Source organism: Cnephaeus nilssonii (assembly GCF_951640355.1).
Source record: "Cnephaeus nilssonii genome assembly, chromosome: 1".
NCBI classification, from domain to species: Eukaryota; Metazoa; Chordata; class Mammalia; order Chiroptera; family Vespertilionidae; genus Cnephaeus; species Cnephaeus nilssonii.
In genome coordinates, this window is record NC_137072.1 from 23,787,264 (window position 1) to 23,814,374 (window position 27,111).

Consider the following 27,111-nt stretch of genomic DNA (forward strand, 5'->3'; position numbering starts at 1 on the left):
TAGAGATAGAGATAGTGATAGAGATAGAGATGACATAAATATAATCTTACTTGTAATCTGTAAGGAAAAATTTTCTAACCTATTATGTGCCTATTGGTTTTATTTATGAAAACTTTAGACCACAGTTAAAATTTCACATAATGAAATATGTACATCTTTTCTTTTGTAGCTTCTGAACTTTTGGAAGTTAGATCCTGTCTTTAAATTGCACATTGCTTATCCTCTGTTTTCTTGCAAGAATTTTATTATTTGTTACATTTAAGTCCTTAATCAATCTAGGCTATATTTCTGTATATGAAATATGCAGAAGAAAAATGGGTTTAATTTTATTTATTTCCAGGTGAATAACCAGATATACCAGCACCATATTAAATAATACATCTTTTTAAATTGAATTAACTTTTGTTATATATTAAATCCTCCTAATTACTGACCTCAGTGTCTTGGTTCTCTTTTCTGTTCTTTTAACATATAATATGGTGTATATTAACTTCATGTTTTTAAAGAAAAAAACAGCTTGGTAAAAGGAAGAGGAAATATAACCTGGCAGGTCAAAAGAAATAAACATGTTCAATTTGAAGATGAATTAGGGAACAACTTTAAAATAAGAATGAGTACACATGTTGTAACTGATCATCATGTCATTTTCAATCTGCCTAAAATGTAAAAACAATAAAACTATAGTTCTATTCTCCCTAGTCATAAAATGTCTGGGCCAACCTCATATATTTTTCCTATGAAAAGTTATTTTAATTTATATAATCTTGCTCTTTTTCATTGTGCCTATGCTTCCATCCTTTTGAGTAATTTTTATTTGTTAGGTTTCTCCAGAAAAATAGAACTAATAAAATGTATGTAAATATAGAAATACATTTGTTATAAGGAAATGGGTCATATGATTATGATGCTGGTAAGCCTTAACTGCCCAGCGTGGGCCAGCAGGCTGGAGCCCCAGGAAAGCCAATGGTGCAGATGAAGTCCAAAGGCAGTCTGTTGGTGACATTAACTTCTGGTTGGGCAGCCCATCTGCTTTGTTCTATTAGGCCATCAATTGATTGGATGAGGACCGCCCATATTATGGAGAGCAATCTGCTTGAAGTTTACTGATATAAATGTTAACCTCATGACATATAGATGGTCAATAGACATATGAAAAGATGCTCAATCAGAGAAATGCAAATTAAAACCACAATGAGATATCACCTCACACCTGTCAGAATGGCTATCATCAATAAATCAACAAACAAGTGATGGGGAAGATGTGGAGAAAAGGGAACAGTCATACACTGTTGGTGGGAATGTAGATTGGTGCCGCTACTATGGAAAACAGTATGGAGGTTGCTAAAAATATTAAAAATGGAACTGCTTAAACCCAAAACACTAATTCAAAAGAATAGATGAACCCCCATCCTATGTTCATTGCAGTGTTATTTACAATAGCCAAGCTATGGAAGCAATCTAAGTGCCCATCACTAGGCGAGTGGATAAAAAAGCTGTGGTACATTACTCAATGGAATATTACTCAGCCATAAGAAAGATCAAAATCTTACCATTTGCGACAGCATGGATGGTCCTAGAGGGTGTTATGCTAAGTGAAATAAATCAGTCAGAGAAAAATAAATACCATATGGTTTCAGTTATATGTAGAATCTAGAGAACAATCTAAGCAAATAAATAAAACAGAAACTGAATCATAAGTGCAGAGAACAGACTAATGGTTGCCAGGTGGAGAGGAGTTGAGGGGCTGGGTGAAAAAGGTGAGGGGACTGAGAAGTACAGATTGGTAGTTACAAAATAGCCATAGGGACACAGAGTACAGCATAGAAAATGTAGTCAATAAAGCTGTAATGACTATATATGTTGCCAATTTGGTGCTGGAAATAGCAGGGGGAACACTTTATGTATGCTTGTCTAACCACTGTGTTGTGCACATGAAACTAAAACAAAATAATATTGAATGTAAAAAAAAATGTTAACCTTGTCCAATAACACCCTCTAAGTTGCTACATAAAATTAACCATCACAACTATCTCATGTTATTTTTTTATTCCTAAGAAAACTTATCTATAAAAAAGTTATTTTTTACCCCTGGGGAAAGTTAATTCCTAAAGAAGAAAAGTGCTGAGTAGGCAAGATTCCAGGCTCAATATAAATAAGGTTACTATCCTACTTATACTCTGATTCTACTAACTGTAAAACCATTAAAGGTTACATTTACCTAAAATCACAGGACATTTGTGGATGCTCATTCCTCCATCACCAACTTACCTCTCTGTCTTGGACCTTCAGAGAGACTAGAATAAAATTGGTGTCCAGCTACTGGCCATTGCGTATTTTGAGAATTCTTATCATTGCTAATTGTAAACCTTTTCATGCATTAATCTGATTGCCCCCTACTTGTCACTGCTCTGATTGTTGATTTAAGAAACACATTTAGGGTAGAGGGAAAACATTCTGTGACTCTCTTAAAATATAAGTCATGGATTTCCTTGTTGTAGCAATGTCAGTTCTGAGTCTATTCAGTAATTCAGGGGTTAAACAGAAAGTACTAACTTTCTTTTCATAATCCCTATTGATTTATAACTGCCCCTCCTCCCCCACCTGCAGGCATAACAGACACACACCAGCATTCAATCAAATAGATAAAGCAGGTTTCCAAGAGCCTGTGTATCTCTAGTAGGGTTACCTGGTGTATGATCAGAGTCTGCACTCAGTGCTTCATCAGGCACTCTGTTGCCAATGGCCCAGTCCAAGTCATCTTCAGAGTCTTGAGTAAGACTACAGGCTGTGGTCCAATTGCTGGAAGTTGTTTCAAAGTTACAGCTTCCTGTTGTGGTTGTGTACTGGCCTAAGGAAACAAACATTTTATTGAAATGTTCTGAAAATCCATATTGCACTTGATATTTTACTACATTAGTGATGATTTTAATTAATATCTGCATATTCTAATTCTTTATAAATAAATGCATAGAACCAGGACATTTGCACCCTTTGATAATATCAGTTGTAACCAGCTTTTTTAGCCCAGGGTCCAGAAGCTGTGCATGAATATTGTCATTTTCCCATTAAGAAGCTATATGGATTGACTAATGATACTTATAAATGATAGATAAAACTATCTACACATAAACAGTGAACATAACATTATAATACCTATCGAATCAAATAAATCAACAGCTTCAGTTGTCTGGATATTAATTCAGTTGCTCTGAGTACTCTGGTGTTTGAACAGCATAGACTGTTAGCGAGGCAAACTCATTAACTAAAGAAAAGGTGGCTTTGGGTGAAACAGTAAACTGTACGGACACACACCCTTTTGGCATACGATACAATCACCCATGTACAACATTTCAGAACTAGTCAGTAAATAATGAAAGATGTTCTCTTCTAAAAGTGTTGATTGATAACTCATTAAAAATTAAGTTATTCACAATATAAATTACTAGATAATAACTGTGTTGTGATAATAACTAGTTGAGATAACAACTAGTCATCTGTGAAAAGTGCCATCATAACATTCTGTTATCTGCTTTCATTTTTCTTTTTATTATTTTGCATAGCAGTTATTGTATTTGAGCATTCGCTATAAAAACTGTGTTGTACATGCAGAGTGAATTATTGGGTGACTGAATCAGTAGGAATCAACTGAGATTGTCATTGACTTTTCCTATCCTTTTTTTCTGTTTTTGTTTTTGTTTTGTTTTGTTTTTTGGTGTTTTTTTTAGAAATATGAAGTTTATATTATTTTAACATTTCTTCAAGTAGTTTCTTGTTTATAACTTTTTCTTAACATCAAACTAATACTAGCATATAGAAACTTCATCAGAAGAAAAACTTGCCGTTAAAATGGACACCAAATATATAGCAAAAATAGCTTTCATATCTTTATAGAAAATTTTCTGGATCTCTGAGAGAATTTTCATAAAGTATCAGCATTTCACTTCTCAGGTATGATTGCATTTTATCTCCAAAAGTAAAATCACTTTAAATTGTGTACATTTATTTCACTCATTCTACATAATTTATAATTAATTGATTTTTATGTGTTTCTTTATGGACACTATATATCTTTATGCTTTTCTGTATCAAACCCATGGCTTAGATAGGTTTATATTATGCAAACAATGTGGATAAAAGTGAGAGATTCAGTTCTCCAGGTGTTTAACCAGCACAACTGCAAAAATGCAGAACCTATCCATGTACATACAAGACAGCCACTGTGGGTTCTTCAGAATAATGTCACATCCAGGCTCTGTACTATTGTATGTCTGTGTAACTGACTCTCCAACACATAGGCCTGGCAATAATTATCCTACATCCTTTTCCTTTCTCTGTGACCGCTCTGTCCTAGCTCCAATTTATTTAATATATGACCTTTATCTTTGACCCTAGGGATATGCATGCAATCAGGATCAATTCCCTTTCATTCTCTTTACATCAAATTTTGAAACTTTTCCTTTCTAGCGCTAATCTCAGTCTATGATCTCTACTCCTTAGCAACACTATTTTTAGGATTCCACAGCCTCATTTATTTCAAAGTTACACAATTTTTCCACATTCGCCAATCTCACATTCTCTACTAATTACTTTCCTGTAACTTGCAGATACAGTCACGGTGTCCCTCTTGATTTAAAAAATATGTATTTATTTACTTAAATTTCTCACTCTGTATATCTTCACTCATCCTGTCCAGGGGCCCTTCACACTTTTATGCAGATGGCTTACAAATAAATCCGCAGCCATGATGAAATGCAGGCGTTTATCTTCAAATGCTTTTTGAACATTTCATGTGGAATACACAACCATTACCTCGAAACCAAGCAAGCCTAAAACAAACTCATCATTCACTTCTCAAGTTGGGTTCTTCTTTTTGAGATTATTGACTAATTTCATAGGATGAATCTTCTCTCTTTCTAAAGATTCTAACTTTGGAGTTATCTTTGATTCTGCATTCTTCATTTTCATATCCAATCTATCACCAAATACCTGTACATTCCCCCTTTGAAAACTTATTTAATGCATTTCCTTCCTTGCAGTTCCATAGTGCCTGTTCCAGTTCCATTGGTTTCAGCCACCTGGTTTAATGGAGTCTCTTTTTTTTAACGCAGCCTTCAATCTATCAACATTACAAACGCAAACCACATTAATCGCCTTTAAGAAAGTTCTTATGTGTTATTTCCCTGGCTAAAAATATTCAAGTTTTCACATTGTCTGAAGATACTCTCCAAAATCTCTAGCCTTGAATGCAGTAACCTTTATGCAATGCAAAGTGTTTTTCAGGCTGAAATCTGTCTCATATTTAAAATTGCCTGCCAACCGAATTTTTCAGAAAATTATCTCTTGAATAAAAACAGACTTTCTTCAACTTTTATGGTTAAAGCTAATTCTCACTTTTTAAAATGTTTTCTCTAGCATTTGGGTGCTCATTTGTCAGCCATCCCTTCCCTCTCTTGTTCAGGAGAGAATTGCAATTTTCTCCAGGTATAAACCTTATCTCAGTCAGGTCTGTGTTTTATGGGTGAAACAGCCCCTCAGCAGCTCCAGGGGTGACTGACTGATGGTTTATCTCAGCAATTGTGATGCCATGTTCCTCTTTCTTAATTAGCTTAGGCATCAACGTGGGATGCAAATCTAGACAATGAGACTTATTGGAGAAAAGGCACCTAGGAAATTTTTTCTTTAAAAAAAAATCAAAAAGGAAGAAAATCTATTTGTCCTTTCTCAGGATATCATTGCAAAAATGAGATACTCAGGATTGCAGAATTTGATGGGGAGGAGCTGGCTTTACTGAATACCAAATCTTCGTAACTCAAACAGACAGGAATTAATTTATTTCAATTAACAGTAAGTTGGGAAGTTGTCAGTTTAAGGTTGGCATTGTGGTGCAGCCGTGCAGTGGGTGCGGTGTGAAGCACACATTTCCCACCTTTCAATGCTGTCACCTTGTCATCCTCATGCTCATGCATGGTTGCAAGACAACTGCTGTACTTCCATGGGTCACAAACATTCAAGCATTGAGGGAGACAAAAAGAGGAAAGCGCTTTTTCTTTCTGAAAGAGACACCTTTCCACAATTCCCATGTGTATTCATTGGCCTCTGGTGGCTGTAAGGAAGATTGGAGATGGTGGTATTTGCAGCTGGTCACAATGCCGCCCCAGATAAAATTGGAGTTCTGTTTTTAAGCAACAAAAAGAAATGAAAAGCAACTAGCAGGGACTCCTGTCCATGTAAACTGCGTAAGGTTGGAATTTCTGTTACAAGTATCTTTATCTCCTCTTCTCCATTCCATCTTCCTTGAATGTCCAATGTCTATACCATCTCTGCCTTTGAAGACCATTCCAGTTCTCGGGGCATGTGTGGGTTTATGGCATTATAGTTGTTACCACTAATTTGGAAATTCATTACTTCTTTATTTTATATTGTCATCTTACTTGTTGTTTACAATTATATTACTATAAACATTTCCATGTGATCAGTAATTTTTAGTGAACTACATCATATATATCAAAGTGTTCCCATACATAATTATTGAATGATGAATGATATGAAGATTTTGCAATGTTTCTTGATGAGGTCTATGTATCATCTGTATTTTCAAAATAGCTATTGCTTTAGAAAAATGATTTTATAAATTGTGTGTGATCTTTATCATGACCCCTTGAAGGATTCAAAGCATTAGTAACATTCTTTTAAACAATTGGCATTTTCCCAGTGGAATAATATGGTTGTATGGTCAGTGTAAATATTGATCAATTAACATGTTTAAGAGATAGCACCATATTTATCTTTAATTCCTTACATCCACATATCCACCTTATTTTGCCATACCATAATGCATAATACATGAATATTAAATAGTTTATCCTCATTGTGAAATGGCATCTTTGCTGCATTGAGAAGGGTATTTAAGAATCTGGGTAGACTGGGAAAGAGGATGTTTGTCTCTGTAAGAGGCAGGAGAGAAAGAGACTGCCAGCACGCTGGATATCCCCAGCTGAGAACACAAGGTGCACTTGACACGTTTTAGGTAATAATTTCCTTCCATGAAAGAAGAGAGCACATTTTCTGATTTAACTGTTGTGGGTTGCTGTTGTTTTTTAAGAATCGATCTCACTTATTTGTAACCATATATTTTGCAACAGGAGGTAAAGATGCAAAAGAAAATTTTATTTTATGACACATTTTTGAGGAATAACTGCATTTATTTTCTGTAAGCATAAAGGCCATGTATATAAGACATGACTGAAAATTTTCCAGAGAATGTAAAAATGATGATATGGAAAAAGCTAACATTATCAATTCTAGGATACTGAACAGAGACATTCTTTACATTATTTCATTTAATTCTCAAAGCACTCAATAGGATGGATGTTATTATATCTACTAAACAGATGAGAAAAGTGAGTCATTGAGAATTTAAATAATTGCCCAACAAGTGAGGGTCAAAGTCAAAATGAGAACTCCAGTTTAATAACCCAAAAGATCAACTCTTTCTTATATTTCTCCAAAGGTCATTTTAAAAATGTGCAATTTATTCCATTATGCACATAGATTATCTGACTTCAGGAATGTAGCCCTGATGATTTACATTGGATAATATATCTAAAAGACCATCAATATAAAATATTAATGAAGTTAATGTGCAGAACTAAGTCACTTGTACATTTTTGTATGCTGTGTAGTTTTGTTTGTGGATATGAAAAAAAAAGTGTATCAAGAGACTAAGAAAAGTGGCTTTTTAATTTGTCAATATTTTATTTTTATATTAATAAATTCAACTATTTCTTGCAGTTGTCCATCATAGTTGTGGGTAACACTAACAGATATAAGTAATTGACTTCAGTTTCAGAAAATCAAAACTGCCTGTGAGTGTTTTCACATCAATAAATGTGAGGGGAAAAAAGCATATAAGGCAGTCTGAGAGGAAAAATGAGCGAAGTCAGAAGAACATGGGCAGCATTCACATTTGAAAACCCAAATTACCTATAACTCTCCCTAGCATTTTGTAAGCCTGTTTCTATATTGCACATACAGGTATATACACACACACACACATGCTATTCTTCATTTGTACTCTCTGAATAAGCTGTGATAACCTTATTCTTGATAGAACTTGTTACACTTTACAATTAACCAGGAAACATCTCATTTACTAACAACTTCTTTAAAAAGAGAGAAAAAAACACATTAGATTTAAATACAATTTTCTTCATAGTCCCTCACACACAGAGTACAAAGTAAGTTTTTGAAGTGTAAAACAATGTCTTGTTCATTTTTATATATCTAATGTTCAGAAAGTTGTTCCTAGCCCATATTAAGAATAGGAATAAATGAAAGAATATACTTTTATATAAATACTAGAGGCCTGGTGCACAAAATTCATGAAAGGGCCTGCACCCTCTCCAATCTGGGACCCCTCAAGGGATGTCCGACTGCCCATTTAGGCCCCATCCCAGTAGGATCGGGACTAAACGGGCAGTCGGACATCCCTCTCACAATCCAGGACTGCTGGCTCCCAACTGCTCACCTGCCTGCCTTTCTGATTGCCCCTAACCGCTTCTGCCTGCCAGCCTGATCACCCCCTAACCACTCCCCTGCCAGCCTGATTGATGCCTAACTGCTCCCCTGCCAGCCTGTTTGCCCCTAACTGCCCTCCCCTGCAGGCCTGGTCACCCCTAACTGCCCTCCCCTACAGGCCTGGTCACCCCTAACTGCCCTCCCCTGCAGGCCTGGTCACCCCTAACTGCCCTCCCCTGCAGGCCTGGTCCCCCCCAACTGCTTTCCCCTGCAGGCCTGGGTCCCCCACAACTGCCCTTCCCTACAGGCCCGGTCACCCCCAACTTCCCTCCTCTGCTGGCCTGGTCACCCCTAACTGCCCTCCCCTGCAAGCTTGATTGCCCCCAACTGCCCTCCCTTGCAGGCCTGGTCCCTCCTAACTGCCCTTCCCTGCTGGCCATCTTGTGGTGGCCATCTTGTGTCCACATGGGGGCAGCCATCTTGTGTGTTGGAGTGATGGTTAATTTGCATATTACTCTTATTAGATAGGATTTTAATATACATACATCTTTACATGAGAGGAAGATAATTTTACTATCTACAGTAACATTTCTATGTGCCTGTGACAGTATTCCTTTCTCCACTGAATATATGTATCTATGCCATCATATTTCAATTATTTTTTCCTTTAGAACATTTATAAATTTGGCTTAGTTTTTAATGTTTTACTGGTGGTTATGAAATGTTCTATTTGTTATGTCTTGTGGGGAAAATGGTGATTTTACAAGTGTTTTAGAATTCCATTGAAATCAATTTCTTACAGTAAGTATAAAAAATGTATTTTTGTCCCTGGCTAGTGTGGCTCAATTGGTTGGAGTGTTGTCCCATATATCAAGAGAAGGCAGGTTCAATTCCTGGTCAGGACACATACCCAGGTTGCAGGTTTGATACCTGGTCTGATGCACTTAAAAGAAGTTAGAAATAACAGTAAGAAGCATTATTTAATGTATTATAAATTTCATTTGAAAATACACATATTAAATTAAATATATAATTATTTTAAAATAAAGAATATAATGTGTAATATTCATAGTATAGTTTAAACAATCCAATTACTTTCACTTCCTTTTATACTTTGATTTAAAACTAAAATATGGGATGAATGTTGAGGACATTATGCTATGTGAAATGAGCCATTCACTAAAAAATTTAAAAAATTATGTATGATTCCAGTTATATGAGGTACCTAGAGTTCTCAAATGCATAAAAACAAAAAGTATAATGATGGTTGCTGGGAACTGGGGTGTGGGGAGAATAGAGATTTGCTGTTTATTGGGTACTGAGATATACTTTTTCAAGATAAAAACTTTCTGGAGATGGCTGGTGGTGTTGGCTACACTCATAGTTCTATATAGTGACATGATGGGAAAGTTTTCTAACATGATTTGCTATAGATTTATTGCAGTTTTTAATACAGGAGTAAAAAGAATGAGAGAGGACTGCCATCTGCATATTTTCATAGAGAAGTTGAAAAAATGTTTGGCTATTCTAAATCTACTGTAGTGCACGAAAAGAACATTTCTTCTCAGCTATGCCAATATGTTTCTCTACTAATAAAGTGAAAATCTGTGCTGAGCTGGCAGCATTAGAAGAGACAAATATACTTACCACAGTGAGCTTCATCAGACCTATCAGAGCAGTCTGGTTTATAGTCACAGACAAGGTGGGATGCAATACACTTCTTGTTGTGGCACAAAAAGTCAGTGGCTTCTGGGCAAATTTCAGAAGTCTCTCCCACTGGGGAAAAAACAAAGGTGTTACTTTGTGATGGTTTCATTACATTTGATTACTCATTTTAATCATTTTATATATTTCACACTATTAAATAAGTTAGTGATTTTAATAGTTGTCCAAGGTAGATGTCTACACAACTTCCCCTCTCTCAGTCCTACCTCCATTGTTCAGCAAGTTATATAGATGGTAATTTCAAAATATCCTTTAATTAGTCAAAGGCTGACCATTAGCTATTATATAAACCCAAACTTCTAAACAAATCTTTTGTTTTTTGGTACCTTAGTTTTTAATTCTCATTGTTTTGCAACTCTTCTCATAAGCACCTGCAACAGAAGGTTTCACAAATATGTCATTTGTCCTTTATTTTCCCATGTGTTCATATGCAGTTTCCTTTACCTACACCGACCATCTCTCTTGTGCTTCTGCTGGTCTTCTCAACCTCAAGACTCAAGGAAACAACTCCTCTCTCTACCCTTGTCTTGCCTTTCTCTTGATCATCCAACTTCCTGGTTGGACACCCCCTGTTTTATGCCAGTGAAGACCTCTTTTATTCCTATATTAAATACTCAGAACCTCATATAAGAGCAGTTTACATGCCTGTCTGTCCCTTCAGACTCCAAGCCCCTTAGCAGTATTCTCTTGGATTTAACATGGCACCTACTACGTACTTTGTGCTTCATAAATGCTGGTTATAATAATTGAAGGTACAGTACAATGGTTTCATCTAAAAGAAAAGTGAATTGACAGGATTTTCAAAGCAAGTCACATAATTGAATATCCCTTGAACTGATATGAAGTCTAATGATAATTTTCACAGCTTCAAAGTGATACACATTAAAGATATAAAACTATTTTTATCAAAATCAACAAATTAAATAAAGCTTAGCAATTCTTTTGATACATAGACTATAAGTTCAGTCTGGTGTGCCTGAGGTAAGGTAAGTTACTCAAGGTTAGGCAGTATTTCCATAAAGGAAAATGGTAAAACTCCATAGATTTGATAAAGTGCATTTTCATATCCTTTGAATCATCCCCACACACAACAGCTAAAACTTGAATAATTTGCAGAAATACTTTAACAGTAACATGTAGTCCAAATATGAAGATTGAAGAAAAAGCATCTAAGACAATAGCAAATATTTCAACTAGGAACATCACTAAGATGAAGAACTTACAGTCAGGTTCATTGGCTAGTTTAGAATCTTTCCCAAATAATTTTAATAAACACTAGAGAAAATTTACACTTATCCAGAGCAACATGTAGACATTATTTAGTATGCAAATATACGCATTGGAGATTATTTCATACTCCACAGAGGAAATGTCTTAACCCATAATCTAAGTAATAGGATTTTTAGTTTTTTAAAAATTTGACTAAAATAGGTTATATCTCTAAATATTATTTCCCTAACAGTATAGAATAACAAAGATATGAAGAGAAATCAAGTCAGTGCTTTGAATTTCAGTAAACCAAGCAACTGCTAGAATCCCTATTGTATGTGAATTATACTAAAAAAAATATATATATATATATATATATATATATATATATATATATATATATATATTAGAAAGCCTACAATTCTAAGAAAAGTAGATCCTTAAGACAAGAATATAGTCAATCAGATTGCAGTTAGCAAAAACATCATGGTAAATAGAAAATTTAGATTATTTGAGTGATAATGTTTATGCCTGTTCAGCCAGTTTCAATTTCTTCATCCAGTTAGTATGATACACTCTATAGATTTGATAAAGTTGTTAAATATAAGAAATAAAAGATAATCCCAAATATTCTATAGTTAATGATGCAATGATGGAAAAAATTTGGAGCTCATGTTAGAGAGATGAAGATAATCTGGCTGGCAGAATATGGCATATGAAAAAAACTAAATTATTTACTTTCGCCAAAAAATAAAAATAAAACATAAAAGATTGTCAGAGACATAAAGACCTAAAACTAAAGCAAGATAGGCTGAAGAATCCTAGAAAGGAAAGGCCTGAAAAATTATGTAGCCATAAGAAATGAATATTTAATCCAATGAAAGCATGAAGTATATATATATATAGGGTTAATTCATATGCATTTGAACAAACTGTCACCATCCTGAATGTGACATCAATTGAAAGCTGGCTTTATTCTGCTTTGAAACAGAATTTACAGTAAAGATGTCCTTGACACATGTAAGGATTTAATCCCTTTCATTGTGTAGAGGGCCTCCTGGGAAGGCACCTGAGCATTCTATATTTGTCCCTCTTACCCTTTAGGCCAAGAGGGACCCTCTTCTCACATTTCAATTGCTCACAGCTGTTGCATGAGCTCTCTGTTCATGTCGAGGCTTAAGTCTCGTGATGACTGGTGCATGGATCTGTCTCTCGCCCAGTGGGGCAAACTGAACCCTCCCTGGAGAAGAAACCCGGGTTTCCCAAGATATGTGATCAGTGCTGGGGCCCCGCCAGCAGGCGAGGGGATCCCAAGGCAGGTGCTGGGCATGGAGGCCACGGGGCCATAGGCTACCAAGGAGACAAAACTGAATCTCACGTCACCCTGCTTGGCCCCGGAGGATGGCTGGTTAGCCAGAGACGGGTAAGATTCCTCAGGGAAGGAATAACCTAAGATAGGCACAGTCGCAGTGGGGCCATCAGGAGAAAACTTGGGGGTCAACAGAGGTGGGGCACAGAACCTCACCCCCCCAACATTGCAGGGGCCTGAACCCTAGCCCCTTCTGAGGGAGGTCTCCTGCCCCCATGGCTGCTTCGTGCTTCCCATGCCCAGCTCAGATCAGGACCCAGGTGACCGACAGAGACTTGGCCGACAGCAGCTGCCCTCTCACTGCAACAAGAATTGTTTGAGTTGTCGTGTACCCATGGTGTGGGGAAGTGGGTTTTTGATATCTAATTCCAGCCTACCACCAGGAATGCTCAGGGCCTACTCAAGAAGGCAAATAATCCCTTCCACTAATATTTACAGGGTAAAATAAGATTATTGTTAGAGTAACAAATTTGACAGTAAAATAGTAGTCAAGTTTTCAGGCAAATTTAAATTGGCTAGTTGAAACAAGCGAATATTCTAGAAAAATTAATTGTACTGGACAAAAAGGTGTTCCTAAAGTGTTAACTAAAATTTTTATTGGTACTTCATCTCATGATAAAATTGTGCACCATGTAATGAACCTAAAACAGTAATATTATAGTGCAAAAAATTAAAATTTAAAAGCCATCAAGACTACATTATAAAATTTTCAAAAGCCTCATAACATTTAAATCAAAAAAGGAGGGGATAGTAGAAGAATATCATGTAAGGAAAAATATCCTGTAAGTAAATTACATCTAGAAAATTAATACTTTAGAAAATTAATTGTAAGGCTAAAAGCAAGACACCCATGAAAAACACACAAGGTGTCAAAACAAGCCAGAGGAAAATCATTTGGGCAAAAAATGAAATAGGATCCCAAGTCAAATTTATAGAAAATATTCCTTTATTAACTTTTGGTCGAGAATATGTTTGTATATTTTCAGAAAAGAACTCGGAGACCATGTGGATTCCAGCAACAGAGGAATCGACAGGACTACTCCAGCCATGAAGACAGAAGAGAAGCAGTCCAGAGATGGAAGACGCTGACGTGGCCTTCCCATACTAGCAGTTAGCAGCTGTGCATCACTGCAGGTTGCCCAGGACCAAACCAGAGAGAGTCGGACCTGCATTACCACCATTTGTCCACCATCCAGAACTGTAATGTCAGTGCTGACATGTACACATAAGGAACTGGTGGACATTGAAATTGGGTCTCAAAAGAACTGTTGGCCCAGAAAGAAACTCACTACAGACTGATTCATTTGCCTGTCACCATAACCATTATTGCTTGTCTCATTTTTGGTTCTTATAAGTGTATTTCTAATAGCACATGATCTTACTCATCTAGGGGAAATAATGAACAACATAGACTGATGAACAAGAACAGACCCAGAAACAAGGAGGCATGAATCAGACTGTCGGGCCTCAGAGGGAAGGTAGGGGAGGGTAGGGGTAAAGGGGAGAGATCAACCAAAGGACTTGTGTGCAAGCATATGACCCTAACCAGTGGTTAAGGACAACAGGGGGGTGGGGGCATGTGTGGGGAGGGGTGTGGGATGGGAATGGGGAGATGAGGACAAATATGTGATACCTTAATCAATAAATAAATTTAAAAAAAAGATGTCCTTGACTATAAATTTCTATTTGAATTTAAGTAGTTTTATACACAGGATTCATGCTACTTTATTTTATTGCTCCCATTATTCCAGTTTTGGCCAGGGGAAGCTCTTTAAGTTAGTTCCCGTGTCCTTTTGACATACCTCATCAATGTAGTCATTTCTTTTGGACACAACCTGATTTTCTAGCACTGCAAGTTGCTCAGGGTTAACATATATTTCCTGATCCAGTTCTAGAGTCAGTCATCAGCCATTTGGAGCACTGGTTTCCTTCACTGGAGAATGCCCTTAGAAACCAAGATCTGGGTACCAGGTTGCTCCTTGCTACCGAGGTGCCATTTTTTTCTATGCTACGATAACTTGAAGAGTCATGCCATTTTTCAATTATGGAAAATGATCAATATTTTCTGTTTTGGAATTCTTATTCTCACATGACATACTATCCTATATGTGGTGTGACACAAGTTTAGGGTTTTGTTTTGGGGCTGGTAGCTCCTATCTTATTTGTTTGTATTTCCTTCATTTTTGCACAAGCCCCTGGAAAAAACAACCACATTTCTTTGAGCCTGACCTAAAAAGACTAAGCTGTACGAAAAGAGTCATGCCTAGATCTCCTCTTCTCACACAGGATTATAAAATGCAGTCCCCACATCTTTTAGGCCACTGGGAAGTTAGCTTCCACCTGTGATCTATATTTTGATTCTTCTCCTTTGGTTCTGGGTCTAGTATATTTTTTCTTCTTTAAATTTCAGTTTAGAGTATTAATAAGTGCATTAGACATATTTTTATGTTTTCAGTGAGTGGAAATAGTATCTTATTATATGATTTTGTCAATTCTTCTATAGCCTAACTTTCAATATAAATTTAATATTTAAAATCTGTCAAAATATTATGAATTCTAAAAACAACCACAAGAAAGCTAAAGAAAACAATTTTCTCCAAATAATGTTCCTTATTTAATGTAAATTTTATGACACTTGCACTTTTTTCCAATAGCAGATCTTTGTTTAAAGAAATCTCTCTTTATTTTGTGTTCATAAAAAAGTAAATATATGTAAGCATCTGAGTGTACTCAGAGCAAGAGAAACATTAAGATGTATTTGTAGTGGTTAGAAGAGGAAACTTTTCCAAAACCAGGGTTTCTTTTTACTTGATAATGTATGAAATTTCTTTGTAATTTGTCTATTTTAATTTGATAAATTATCCCTGGATAGTTTTTTTTATTATAGGTATATCTCAGAAGTTTTAGCATTCTAAGTAAAAGTTTTTCTCTAGTTAAAGCTGCTGATAATGGACAGTAAATACTGATTGCAAATGGGCAGTCCAAATAAAAGATGTAGACCAATATAATGATTTTGAACTCCCATTCTTTTTGTTAAATCCTTACTTGAGAATATGTTTTACTGATTTGAGAGAGAGAGAAAGAGAGATCAATATATGATAAACATTCATCTATTGCCTCTCATACATGCCTTCACAGGGGATTGAACCCAGAGCCTAGACATGTGCCCTTAGGAATCAAACACAATAAACTTTCAGTGCATGGTCCAACCAACTGAGCCACACCATTCTTATAAAAGCTGCAACCTTAGGTTAAGTCATATAATATTGATCTCTAAATGAAAACATTGATCAATAGTTTTTCATACAAAAGACTATATGCTCATATCTAGTGATGTCATCTATTTAGAATCTTTAATTATTCATCCTAGAAACATATAGTAAGCAATTATCAGACACCCTGGTGGATATTATGATAGTTCTTACCTTCAAATAATTCATAATCTGCTGATGAAAACTTATTATTAAGATGGTATATGTTGTGCTATAATTGAAGATATTTATGGCTGGCTGTCAGAGGACAATAAAAAGTAGCTCAAGTTTATAGTTATTTTAATAAATATTTAATGCATTTATTCAGTTGATGGACTTTAAAGTGCCTATCATCTCAGTCATTCAGCCAATTAATAAAATAGGCCAGACCATCAACTGAGAGGAAGCAGTTCCTATATGAATTTTCTTCCATTCTTCTTAGCTTCCTTATGAAGAAAATTTGACCACATTGAATATATGGAAGATTCAGATTTATTTGAAGGAAGAGAAACATTTTGGATACTGAAAGGGAAATAGGCTCAAGAATAGATATTTTGGAAAAGATTATGCACCTCAAATCTTCCTTCACAGATGAACTTCTTATTTCGCTTGAGTACTCTCTTGTTCTAGAAACATCAGGGGCAAGTTTGTACATAAAAGGAAATCTCAATACTGCAGAAGACTCAATATCACACAACAAGGATTTTCAAATGTTTAGAAAATAACAGTGTTTCATATTTTCCATTCACCATGAACACTTAAATCTGTCTTATGTTAGAAAAATTGCTAAGTTTTAAGGTCAGTGCACATATCAGACAATTGATAGCAACACATCTGAAACTGTCACCTCAGTGATCTCAGTGACCGCAGAGCTCAGTGTGTGTCACATTATCTGAAGTGTTACTGGAGGTACTGGACCATGTCAGTGTACAGCAAGAGTTTGGGGAAATATAAAAAATCTGATTCTGCTTGTGATGCAGAGGCAAGCTGCCTGCTAAGTGGAAAATATCATAAAGATCAACTTTTCATGTTTTTAGACAAAAAGGGTGACTACAAACTGTGTCTATATTTGTCTGAAAGAAAATTATATGTACAAACCTCTCTTTTAATGAATGAAACCCAGATTTTTATCTTTAAATTTTTATATCTGGACATAGTTTAAGTATTTAGTTTTCTTTGTGATTTTTCACATATTTTAAGGGCAACAGATTGCTCAACCCTAAGAGATATATATATATATATATATATATATATATATGTATATATATATATATATATATATATATATATATATATATCAGTAATTGGTTTAAAGATTTATATAAAACAAAACACACACAATTTTAGAAGGCCCAGGAAGAAGGCAGAGGAAATAATAAGAAAATAAAACAACATCAACAACAAAACGCAACTGATTTAACTGACAAAGAGCACACATTTCTGTGCATGAAGAAATGTTATTAACGGTTTAATGTTTCAGAAGTCCTCATCAACTCCTCAGCTCTTTTCAATTCCCAATCCTCTACCAGAAGATAACTTGCTCAATTACTTGACTTTTAAATGGTAGTTTCTAACTACCGTTTAAAAAAGACATAGCAACCATTTCCATTCTGGACTTTACTGCTGCTTCTGATATGCCAAAAATGTCTTCCCTTTTGTAACCCTTAAGGCCCTTAGGTGTTTGGCATCATATTCCTGCTGTTCTGCTGCCTCTTAACCGTCCTTTTCTTCCCTGGGCTCCCGGTCCAATATGGACATTTAAATGCCTGTGGAGCAAATTGTGACCCTGACTCATTATCTTTTGCTCTTCCTTGGGCATCATATTTACTGTCATGGTTGTATCTACCAACTGGGGGGCTGATGACCCAATAGCTACATCCCAATCTGTAACTTTTCCTGAGTTTATACACTTATACATCTTCCATTGGATTTCTCTGTAACATATTAGACACACTAAACATGACCAAAGATGCATACACTGTCTTTTCTTTTTGCCTCCTACTTTATCTTTCCCTACTTCTTGCCTCACAATAAACTTCACAGTACCCATCTATATATGGTCCACAGATACACATTTTTTTCACCAATTTTGCCTTTATTCATGTTTTTATGCCTTCATACTTCACATTCCATGTGGTGGAGATGGCTGGCTATTTACAAGACATGCTCAAATTTCACATATTTTAAGGGCAACAGATTGCTCAACCCTAAGCTATATATATATATATATATATATATATATATATTATTATACCAGTAATTGGTTTAAAGGTTTATATAAAACAAAAACAAAACACACACAATTTTAGAAGGCCAAGGAAGAAGGCAGAGGAAATAATAAATCAACAACAAAACTCAGTGCCCTTGATAATCTCAATGATAATAGATGTATTAAAATACAGTACCATGATACATTTTCTGTTGCATTGATTGACTATATAATGGACAAAATAATCATGCTTATTCTGAAAAAAGTACAGAAGAATCCTTAAAGGAAGTAACTGTTTTATATTTATTGCTATACCCCTAAAACATAGCACAGAGCCCAGACTCCTTTCAGGTGATAAAGTAATATTTGCTGAACTGTGTTTAAAATTGGTAAACTGGACTTTACCATTGCAATCAGAATAGTTGGCTATTTAAACTTAAAATGGATTAAAAGCATGCTAAGAGTACTAAGAACTGAGAAGTGCATTTAGCAAATTTAAAATGCATTGGGTTAAATCATTCCTACAAAATCTTGCAGTTAAAAATAATTATAAAAGAACTGTCAACTACTGAAAACTGTTCAGAGGATAAATGGGCTGTGTGGTAATTATTATCACTGCCTAATATAATTTCTGAGATGTAATATATTCTGTGAGTTTGATAGTCCATATAAACACAGCTAATGATGTAATTTATTGGTTGCTACATGGACAAGGATGCTCAATGGTGTGTGATGACATGAGGCAGAAAGTAAAGACAATCTGAAGAGAAATGGGACAAGGCAACATAGAATATCCTATATAATAAAAGGGTAATAGGCAAATCGACCGAATGGCAGAACATCCTGTTGCTGTGATGCCCACTGACCACTAGGGGGTAGACGCTCAATGCAGGAGCCACCCCCTGGTGGTCAGTGAGCTCCCACAGGGGGAGCACTGCTCAGCCAGAAGCTGGGTTCATGGCTGATGAGCACAGTGATGTGGTGGAGCCCCTCCCGTCTCTGTGGCAGCACTAAAGATGTCCAACTGACGGCTTAGGCCCACTCCCCATGGGCCTCCAGTTAAGATAATAAAGGAAGATCAATTTGAGGAAGATGAATTTGGTATGCTACATAAAATTGTAAGGAAAGAAAAAAATTACTTAGGAAAATTATAATCATCATTAAAAGTGGCCCAATCATTAAAAATATTTGTTTACATGCTAGATTCCAACTTGGACTTAAAAAAGACCCATGATGGATGGAATATGTCATGTGTTTAGATCAAAGTAAAAAATTTGAATTGATATATTAAGAAGAAATACACACTTTGCTCAAAATTCATCTTCACTCCAGTGGAGTGTGATATAAGGGAAGAGTTGTACATTAAAGCACCAACATCATAGACATCTGACAGGGAATGACAAAGGAAGCAGATTCAATTACGTATTTAATTACATTTGTCTCAGAATACTATTGTCTTTTCCTTTGCTCAGGTAACTTTTTTTTTTTTAATCCTCACCCAAGTATATATTTTCCATTGATATTAGAGATAGGAAGGGATAAAGACAGAGAGAGAAACATGAGAAACATTGATGTAAGAGAGAAACATCGATCAGTTGCCTCCCGTGCACACCCCCAGGGACCAGGGATGGAACCCACAACCTGGGTATGTGCCCTGACCAGGAATCGAACCTGCCACCTTTTGGTGTGTGGGATGATGCTCCAACCAACTGAGCCATACTGGCGAGGGCTGTTCAGGAACTTTTGCATAAAATTTATACTGAAGCTTTGCTTCAAAATATCAGTTCAAAATATCCTATATAATAAAAGCCTAATATGCTAAGTGTCCAACTGTTCGACCATTCAACCAGTCGTTATGACGTGCACTGACTACCAGGGAGCAGACTCTCCAACTGATAGGTTAGCTTGCTGCTGGGGTCTGGCAGATCTGGACTGAGCAAGATGGGCCAGACACGCCCTGGAGCCCTCCTGCAGTCCCTCCCCAGCCCTGATCATGCACCTCTAGGGTCCCTCGGCCTGGCCTGTGCCCTCTCACAATCCGGGACCCCTCGGGGAATGTTGGAGAGCTGGTTTTGGCTCAATCCCCACAGGCCAGGCCAAGGGACCCCACTGATGCACTAATTACATAACATGTAATAAATAGTTTATTCATTCTGACCACATTGAAAACTACAATTTTTATATCTTACCAATCAAGTCAGCAATTATGTTTGCTTATTTCTATTTCTCTTACAACCATTATGGAATGATAGGTTAATCACTAAATTGATAGTCAATACGCCTTATTTCTATATTTGTAAAACCCCAAAATAACTTGAAATAAAATCATTTAAACACTCTGGATTGTTAGGTCTTTTCCCTCTAAAATTCTATAAAATATTAGATATTATCTGAAAACACTTTCTTCGTTAATTCACTGAAATTTTTCTGTTTTTTTTAAATATAAATGCAAGTACAAAAATGCTGTTAACAAGTAACCTATGATTATAATTTTCAGCTATCCAAAACTTCCAAAACCACATTTGTCTTATGAGGTAATATGTAAGAAATAAATTCTGTTAACATTTTTGGACTTTAAAGAGTTAAAAATTACTCTTGTAGACTGTCTCACACTATAGATATCCCCACTCCGGCATGTACATTTGCACTGGAAAGGAGACATCAAGAGTTACATAAAGCTGAAGAGTTTACTAGCATTGATCCCGTAGAAATAAGGTGTGGGAATAACTTGAAAAAAACAAAACCATTACATTTTTTGTGTACAAAATTTTAAAAAATAATGAGGTAAAGAACTTAGGCTCAGGGACAGACCCCTTGCCAACCGGGAAGGAGTGTAGCAGGAGGGAGACAGCACAGGACCCTCTAATGCTCATTACCAAGAATCTCATGGTGATACCAACATGGCTGCTTTATCACAGGATAGACAGCTGATTAAAGAAAGGCCAACGGGATTATTCCTATTGAGATGGAATGTTGGACCAAGACACACACAAATGGCAGGATCGGGGGCATAGGTGTCTACTGGGCGCTTCACTGGAACAAATTTCCATGAGCCCCTGTTGCTTAGGTCCTTGGAGCTTAAGCTTCCCAAGGCTGGCTTGCACAATTGTTTCTTCAATTCTCTGATCTTCAATTAAAGATCCCAGAATCTTTAACCAAAAATGACCTTGATTTATTTACTAGTAAGTTTGAAAAAGTTGGTACCTGCACTAAAAGGATATAAGCTGTTAACTACATTTACTTTTTATCTAAGTTGGCCCCGCTCTAGAAGTAGAAGGGCTGCAATAATAATCAATGATATGTGTAATAAAGGAGAACAATCCCACCCATGTTCAAGGAAATGTATAGCCTTCCTTAAAATATAAGGTTCTGGAACCTCTCTGGTGGTGATCCCTTTAATGGGCGTTAATGAAGATGAAGAGCTTTTGACATGCTGAACAATCTGATTCAGACTTTTTAATTAGTACAACTTGTCTACTATTTATGTAGTAAGGTCACGACAAGACACTGTTACATAATTTTAAACTTATGTGCAAATTTCAGGGTCAAACAATGATCAAGTTATGCTTTCTTGCATAAAATAAACACAAATCTAACCACAATAGAATATTATCATTGACCCTTTCCAATGAACTCTCTATTTTGTGAGATGTATAAAAAATTAATCTGCACTGTATTTTCTATATAGCATTTCATTCAAATCTTCAGAATTTAATAGGTTTACTGTGGACTGGAGGTTATTATTGAAACTGGGACTAAGGATAAATATTTATTTATTTATTTATTTATTTATTTTTTTCAATTTTTTTATTAAGGTATTATATGTGTACATATCTTACCATTGCCCTCCCCACACCCCCCTCCCATATATGCCCCCACCCCCCAGAGTTTTGCATCCATTGGTTATGCTTATATGCATGCATACAAGTCCTTTGATTGATCTCTTATCTCCCCCACCTCTCCCTAACCTTCCCCTTGTAATCTGACAGTCTGTTTGATGCTTTACTGTCTCTGTATCTATCTTTTTGTTCAAGATTATAATGTTCTTTATTATCCATAAATGAGTGAGATCATGTGGTATTTTTCTTTCATTGACTGACTTATTTCACTTAACATAATGTTCTCCAATTCCTCCCAGGTTGCTGCAAATGATGAGAATTCCTTCTTTTTTATGGCAGCATAGTATTCCATTGTGTAGATGTACCACAGTTTTCTGATCCAGTCATCTGCTGACGGGCACCTAGGCTGTTTCCAAATCTTAGCTATGGTGAATTGTGCTGCTATGAACATAGGGGTGCATATATCCTTTCTAATTGGTGTTTCTAGTTTCTTCGGATATATTCCCAGGAGTGGGATTACTGGGTCAAATGGGAGTTCCATTTTCAGTTTTTTGAGGAAACTCCATACTGTTCTCCACAGTGGCTGCACCAGTCTGCAATCCCACCAGCAGTGCACGAGGGTTCCTTTTTCTCCGCATCCTCGCCAACACTTGTCGTTTGTTGATTTGTTGATGATAGCCATTCTGACAGGTGTGAGATGGTACCGCATTGTTGTTTTGATTTGCATCTCTCGGATAATTAGTGACGTTGAGCATGTTTTCATGTGTCTCTTGGCCTTCCTTCTGTCTTCTTTTGAAAAGATTCTATTTAGGTCTGTTGCCCATTTTTTTATTGGATCATTTATCTTCCTTTTATTAAGTTGTATAAGCTGCCTGTAGATGTTGGAGATTAAACCTTTATCAGTGATGCCATTTGCAAATATGTTCTCCCATGCAGTGGGCCTTCTTGTTGTTTTGTTGATGGTTTCTTTTGCTGTGAAAAAGCTTTTTATTTTGATGTAGTCCCATTTGTTAATTTTCTCTTTAGCTTCCATTGCCCTAGGGGCAGTGTCAGTGAAGAATTTCTTTTGGCATATGTCTGACATTTTGCTGCCTGTGGATTGCTCTAGTATTTTTATGGTTTCCCGTCTTATGTTTAAGTCCTGTATCCATTTTGAGTTTATTTTTGTGTATGGCGTAAGTTGGTGATCAAGCTTCATTTTTTTGCATGTATCTGTCCAATTTTCCCAACACCATTTATTGAAGAGACTGTCTTTATTCCATTGTATGTTCATGCCTCCTTTGTCAAATATTAATTGAGCATAGTGGTTTGGGTCAATATCTGGATTCTCTATTCTGTTCCATTGATCTATATGTCTGTTCTTGTGCCAGTACCAGGCTGTTTTGAGAACAGTGGCTTTGTAATACAGCTTGAAATCTGGTATTGAGATCCCTCCTACTTTATTCTTCTTTCTCAGGATTGCTGTGGCTATTCGGGGTCTTTTTTTATTCCAGATGAATTTTTGGAGAGTTCTTTCAAGGTCTGTGAAATATGCCGTTGGTATTTTAATGGGGAGTGCATTGAATCTATAGATTGCTTTGGGTAATATGGACATTTTAATGATGTTGATTCTACCAATCCATGAACATGGTATGTTCTTCCATCTGTTTACGTCTTCCTCTATCTCTTTTTTCAGTGTCCTGTAGTTTTCCGTGTATAGGTCTTTTACCTCCTTAGTTAAGTTTATTCCTAGGTATCTTAATTTTTTTGGTGCGATGGTAAATGGGATTGCCTTTTTAGTCTCTCTGTCTGTAAGTTCACTATTGGTGTATAGAAAGGCCATAGATTTCTTGGCGTTAATTTTGTATCCTGCTACATTGCCGAATTCATTTATTATGTCTATTAGTTTTTTGACGGAGTCTTTCGGATTTTTTATGTACAATATCATGTCGTCTGCAAATAAAGACAGCTTTACTTGTTCTTTTCCAATTTGGATGCCTTTTATTTCTTCTTCTTGTCTAATTGCAATGGCTAATACTTCCAGTACTATGTCAAACAGGAGTGGTGAGAGTGGGCATCCCTGTCTTGTTCCTGTTCTTAGGGGAAATGTTTTTAGTTTTTGTCCATTGAGTATGATGTTTGCTGTGGGTTTATCATATATAGCTTTTATTATGTTGAGGTATGAGCCATCTATTCCCACCTTGTTGAGAGTTTTTATCAAGAAAGGGTGTTGGATTTTGTCAAATGCTTTTTCTGCATCAATGGATATGACTATGTGATTTTTATCTTTCAATTTGTTTATGTGATGTATCACGTTTATTGATTTGCGGATATTGTACCATCCTTGCATTCCTGGGATAAATCCTACTTGGTCATGGTGTATGATCTTTCTGATGTACTGCTGGAGCCGATTTGCTAGAATTTTGTTGAGGATTTTGGCATCTATGTTCATGAGGGATATTGGTCTGTAATTCTCTTTCATTGTGTTGTCTTTATCTGGTTTTGGTATTAGGGTGATGCTGGCTTCATAGAAGGAGCTTGGAAGTGTTCCTTCCACTTGAATTTTTTGGAATAGTCTGAGGAGGATAGGTTTTAGTTCTTCCTTGAATGTTTGGTAAAACTCTCCTGTGAAGCCATCAGGCCCCGGGCTTTTGTTTGCCGGAAGCTTTTTGATGACTGCTTCAATTTCGTCCATAGTTATTGGCCTATTGAGCTGTTTAGATTCTTCTTGATTGATTTTTGGAAGGTTATATTTTTCTAGGAATATGTCCATTTCCTCCAGGTTGTCCAGTTTGTTGGAATAGAGTTGTTCGTAGTATTTTGTAACAATCCTTTGTATCTCAGCGGGGTCTGTTGTTATTTCACCTCTTTCATTTCTGATTTTGTTTATTTGGGTCCTCTCTCTTTGCTTCTTGGTGAGCCTGGCTAGAGGTCCATCAATCTTGTTTATCCTTTCAAAGAACCAGCTCTTGGTTTTGTTGATCTTATGTATTGTTTCTTTGGTCTCTATGTCATTTATCTCCGCTCTGATCTTTGTTATTTCCTTCCTTCTGGTTACACTGGGCTTTTCTTGCTGCTCTTTTTCTAGCTCTTTGAGTTGTAGGGTTAAGTAATTTATTACCATTGTTTCTTGTTTTTTGCAATAGGCCTGTAGAGCTATGAACTTCCCTCTCAAGACTGCTTTCGCTGTGTCCCATAGATTTTGGATTGTTGTGTTTTCATTGTCATTTGTTGCCATGATGTTTTTTATTTCTTCCTTGATCTCTCTGGTGACCCAGTCCTTGTTTAATAGCATGCTGTTTAGTCTCCATGTGTTTGATTTCTTTGGATTGTATTTATTGTAGTTGATTTCCAGTTTTATGCCACTGTGATCTGAGAAGATGCTTGATATAATTTCTATCTTCTTGAATTTGAAGAGACTTTGCCTGTGACCCAGCATATGGTCTATCTTTGAAAATGACCCATGTGCACTTGAGAAGAATGTATATTCTGTGGCTTTGGGGTGAAATGTTCTGAAGATGTCAATTAATTCCATCTGGTCTAGTGCGTCATTTAGGATTGCTGTTTCTTTGCTGATTTTTTGTTTAGAGGATTTGTCCAGTGGTGATAGTGGGGTATTAAAGTCTCCTACTATGATTGTGTTGCTATTAATCTCTCCCTTGATATCCTCCAGGAGTTTTTTTATGTATTTGGGTGCTCCTATATTGGGAGCGTATATATTTACCATAATTATTTCTTCTTGTTGGATTTCTCCCTTTAGTATTATGAAGTGGCCTTCCTTATCTCTTGTTATGGCATTTACTTTGAGGTCTATTTTGTCAGATATAAGTATTGCTACCCCAGCTTTTTTTTCATTTCCATTTGCCTGAAAGATATTTTTCCATCCCTTCACTTTCAATCTGTGTGAGTCTCTTGTTCTGAGGTGGGTCTCTTGTAGACAGCATATATATGGGTCGTGTTTTTTTATCCATTCAGCTACTCGATGTCTTTTGATTGGAGCATTTAGTCCGTTTACATTTAAAGTTATTACTGAAAGGTATTTGTTTGCAGTCATATCTATTTTTGTGTCTGTATTCCTTCTTACCTGTTTATTTCTTCTTTTTACAGTATTCCCTTTAGCAATTCTTGCATTGCTGGTTTGGTGGTGATAAACTCCCTGAGGCTTTTTTTGTCTGCAAAGCTCCTGATTTCCCCTTCAATTTTGATTGATAGTCTTGCTGGATATAGTATTCTTGGATTCAGTCCTTTGCTTTGCAACACTTTGTATACCTCCTTCCATTCACTTCTAGCTTGTTGTGTTTCTGATGAGTAATCATTTGACAATCTGATGGGTGTTCCTTTGTAGGTAACTCTCTGTCTCTCTCTTGCCGCCTTTAGGATTCTCTCTTTATCATTTATATTTGCCATTGAAATTATGACATGTCTTGGTGTGGGTCTTTTGGGGTTGATCCTGCTTGGGACTCTCTTTACTTGCGTAACTTTTATCTTTCCCATATCCGGGAAGTTTTCTGTCATTATTTCTTCAAATAGATTTTCTAATCCCTGCTGCTCTTCTTGTCCTTCTGGCAGCCCTGTTATACGCATGTTACTTCGTTTCATGTTGTCCCGAAGCTCCCTTAGGCTTTCCTCCTGCTTTTTAATTTTTTTCTCCAATTGCTGTTCAGCTTGAGCTTGTTTCTGTACCTGATCTTCTAACTCACTAATTCGGTCCTCTGCTTCTTGTAGTCTACTGTTGAAACTTTCCATGGTGTTTTTGATTGTAGCTATATCACTTTTCATTTCTTCCTGATTCTTGCATAAGTTGTTGATTTTCTCATCCATCCGATGTATAAATTCCATGACCATTACTCTGAATTCCTTTTCGGTCATGTTGCAAGCTTCATTTTCACTAATTTCCTTTCTTGGCGACTCCACATTTTCTTTCCTCTGTGAGTTATTTCGTTTCCCCATTCTGGCTATTACCAGAAAGCTCAAGCTTCTGTTTGCGTGGACCTGGGCCGTGTGCTGTGGGGA

The 27,111-nt window shown here is 36.3% G+C and overlaps 1 protein-coding gene across 1 annotated transcript in view; it reads right to left on the reverse strand.

The window, feature by feature from the left end:
- Positions 1–27,111, reverse strand: part of MALRD1 (MAM and LDL receptor class A domain containing 1) — a gene marked incomplete at both ends in the record, with an annotated part of 625,033 nt that overhangs the window by 192,099 nt on the left and 405,823 nt on the right. The window contains 2 exons of the mRNA XM_079776420.1: positions 2,687–2,848; positions 10,165–10,293. Of these exons, the coding sequence (XP_079632546.1) occupies positions 2,687–2,848; positions 10,165–10,293 (291 nt within the window). The remainder of the gene's footprint in view (positions 1–2,686; positions 2,849–10,164; positions 10,294–27,111) is intronic.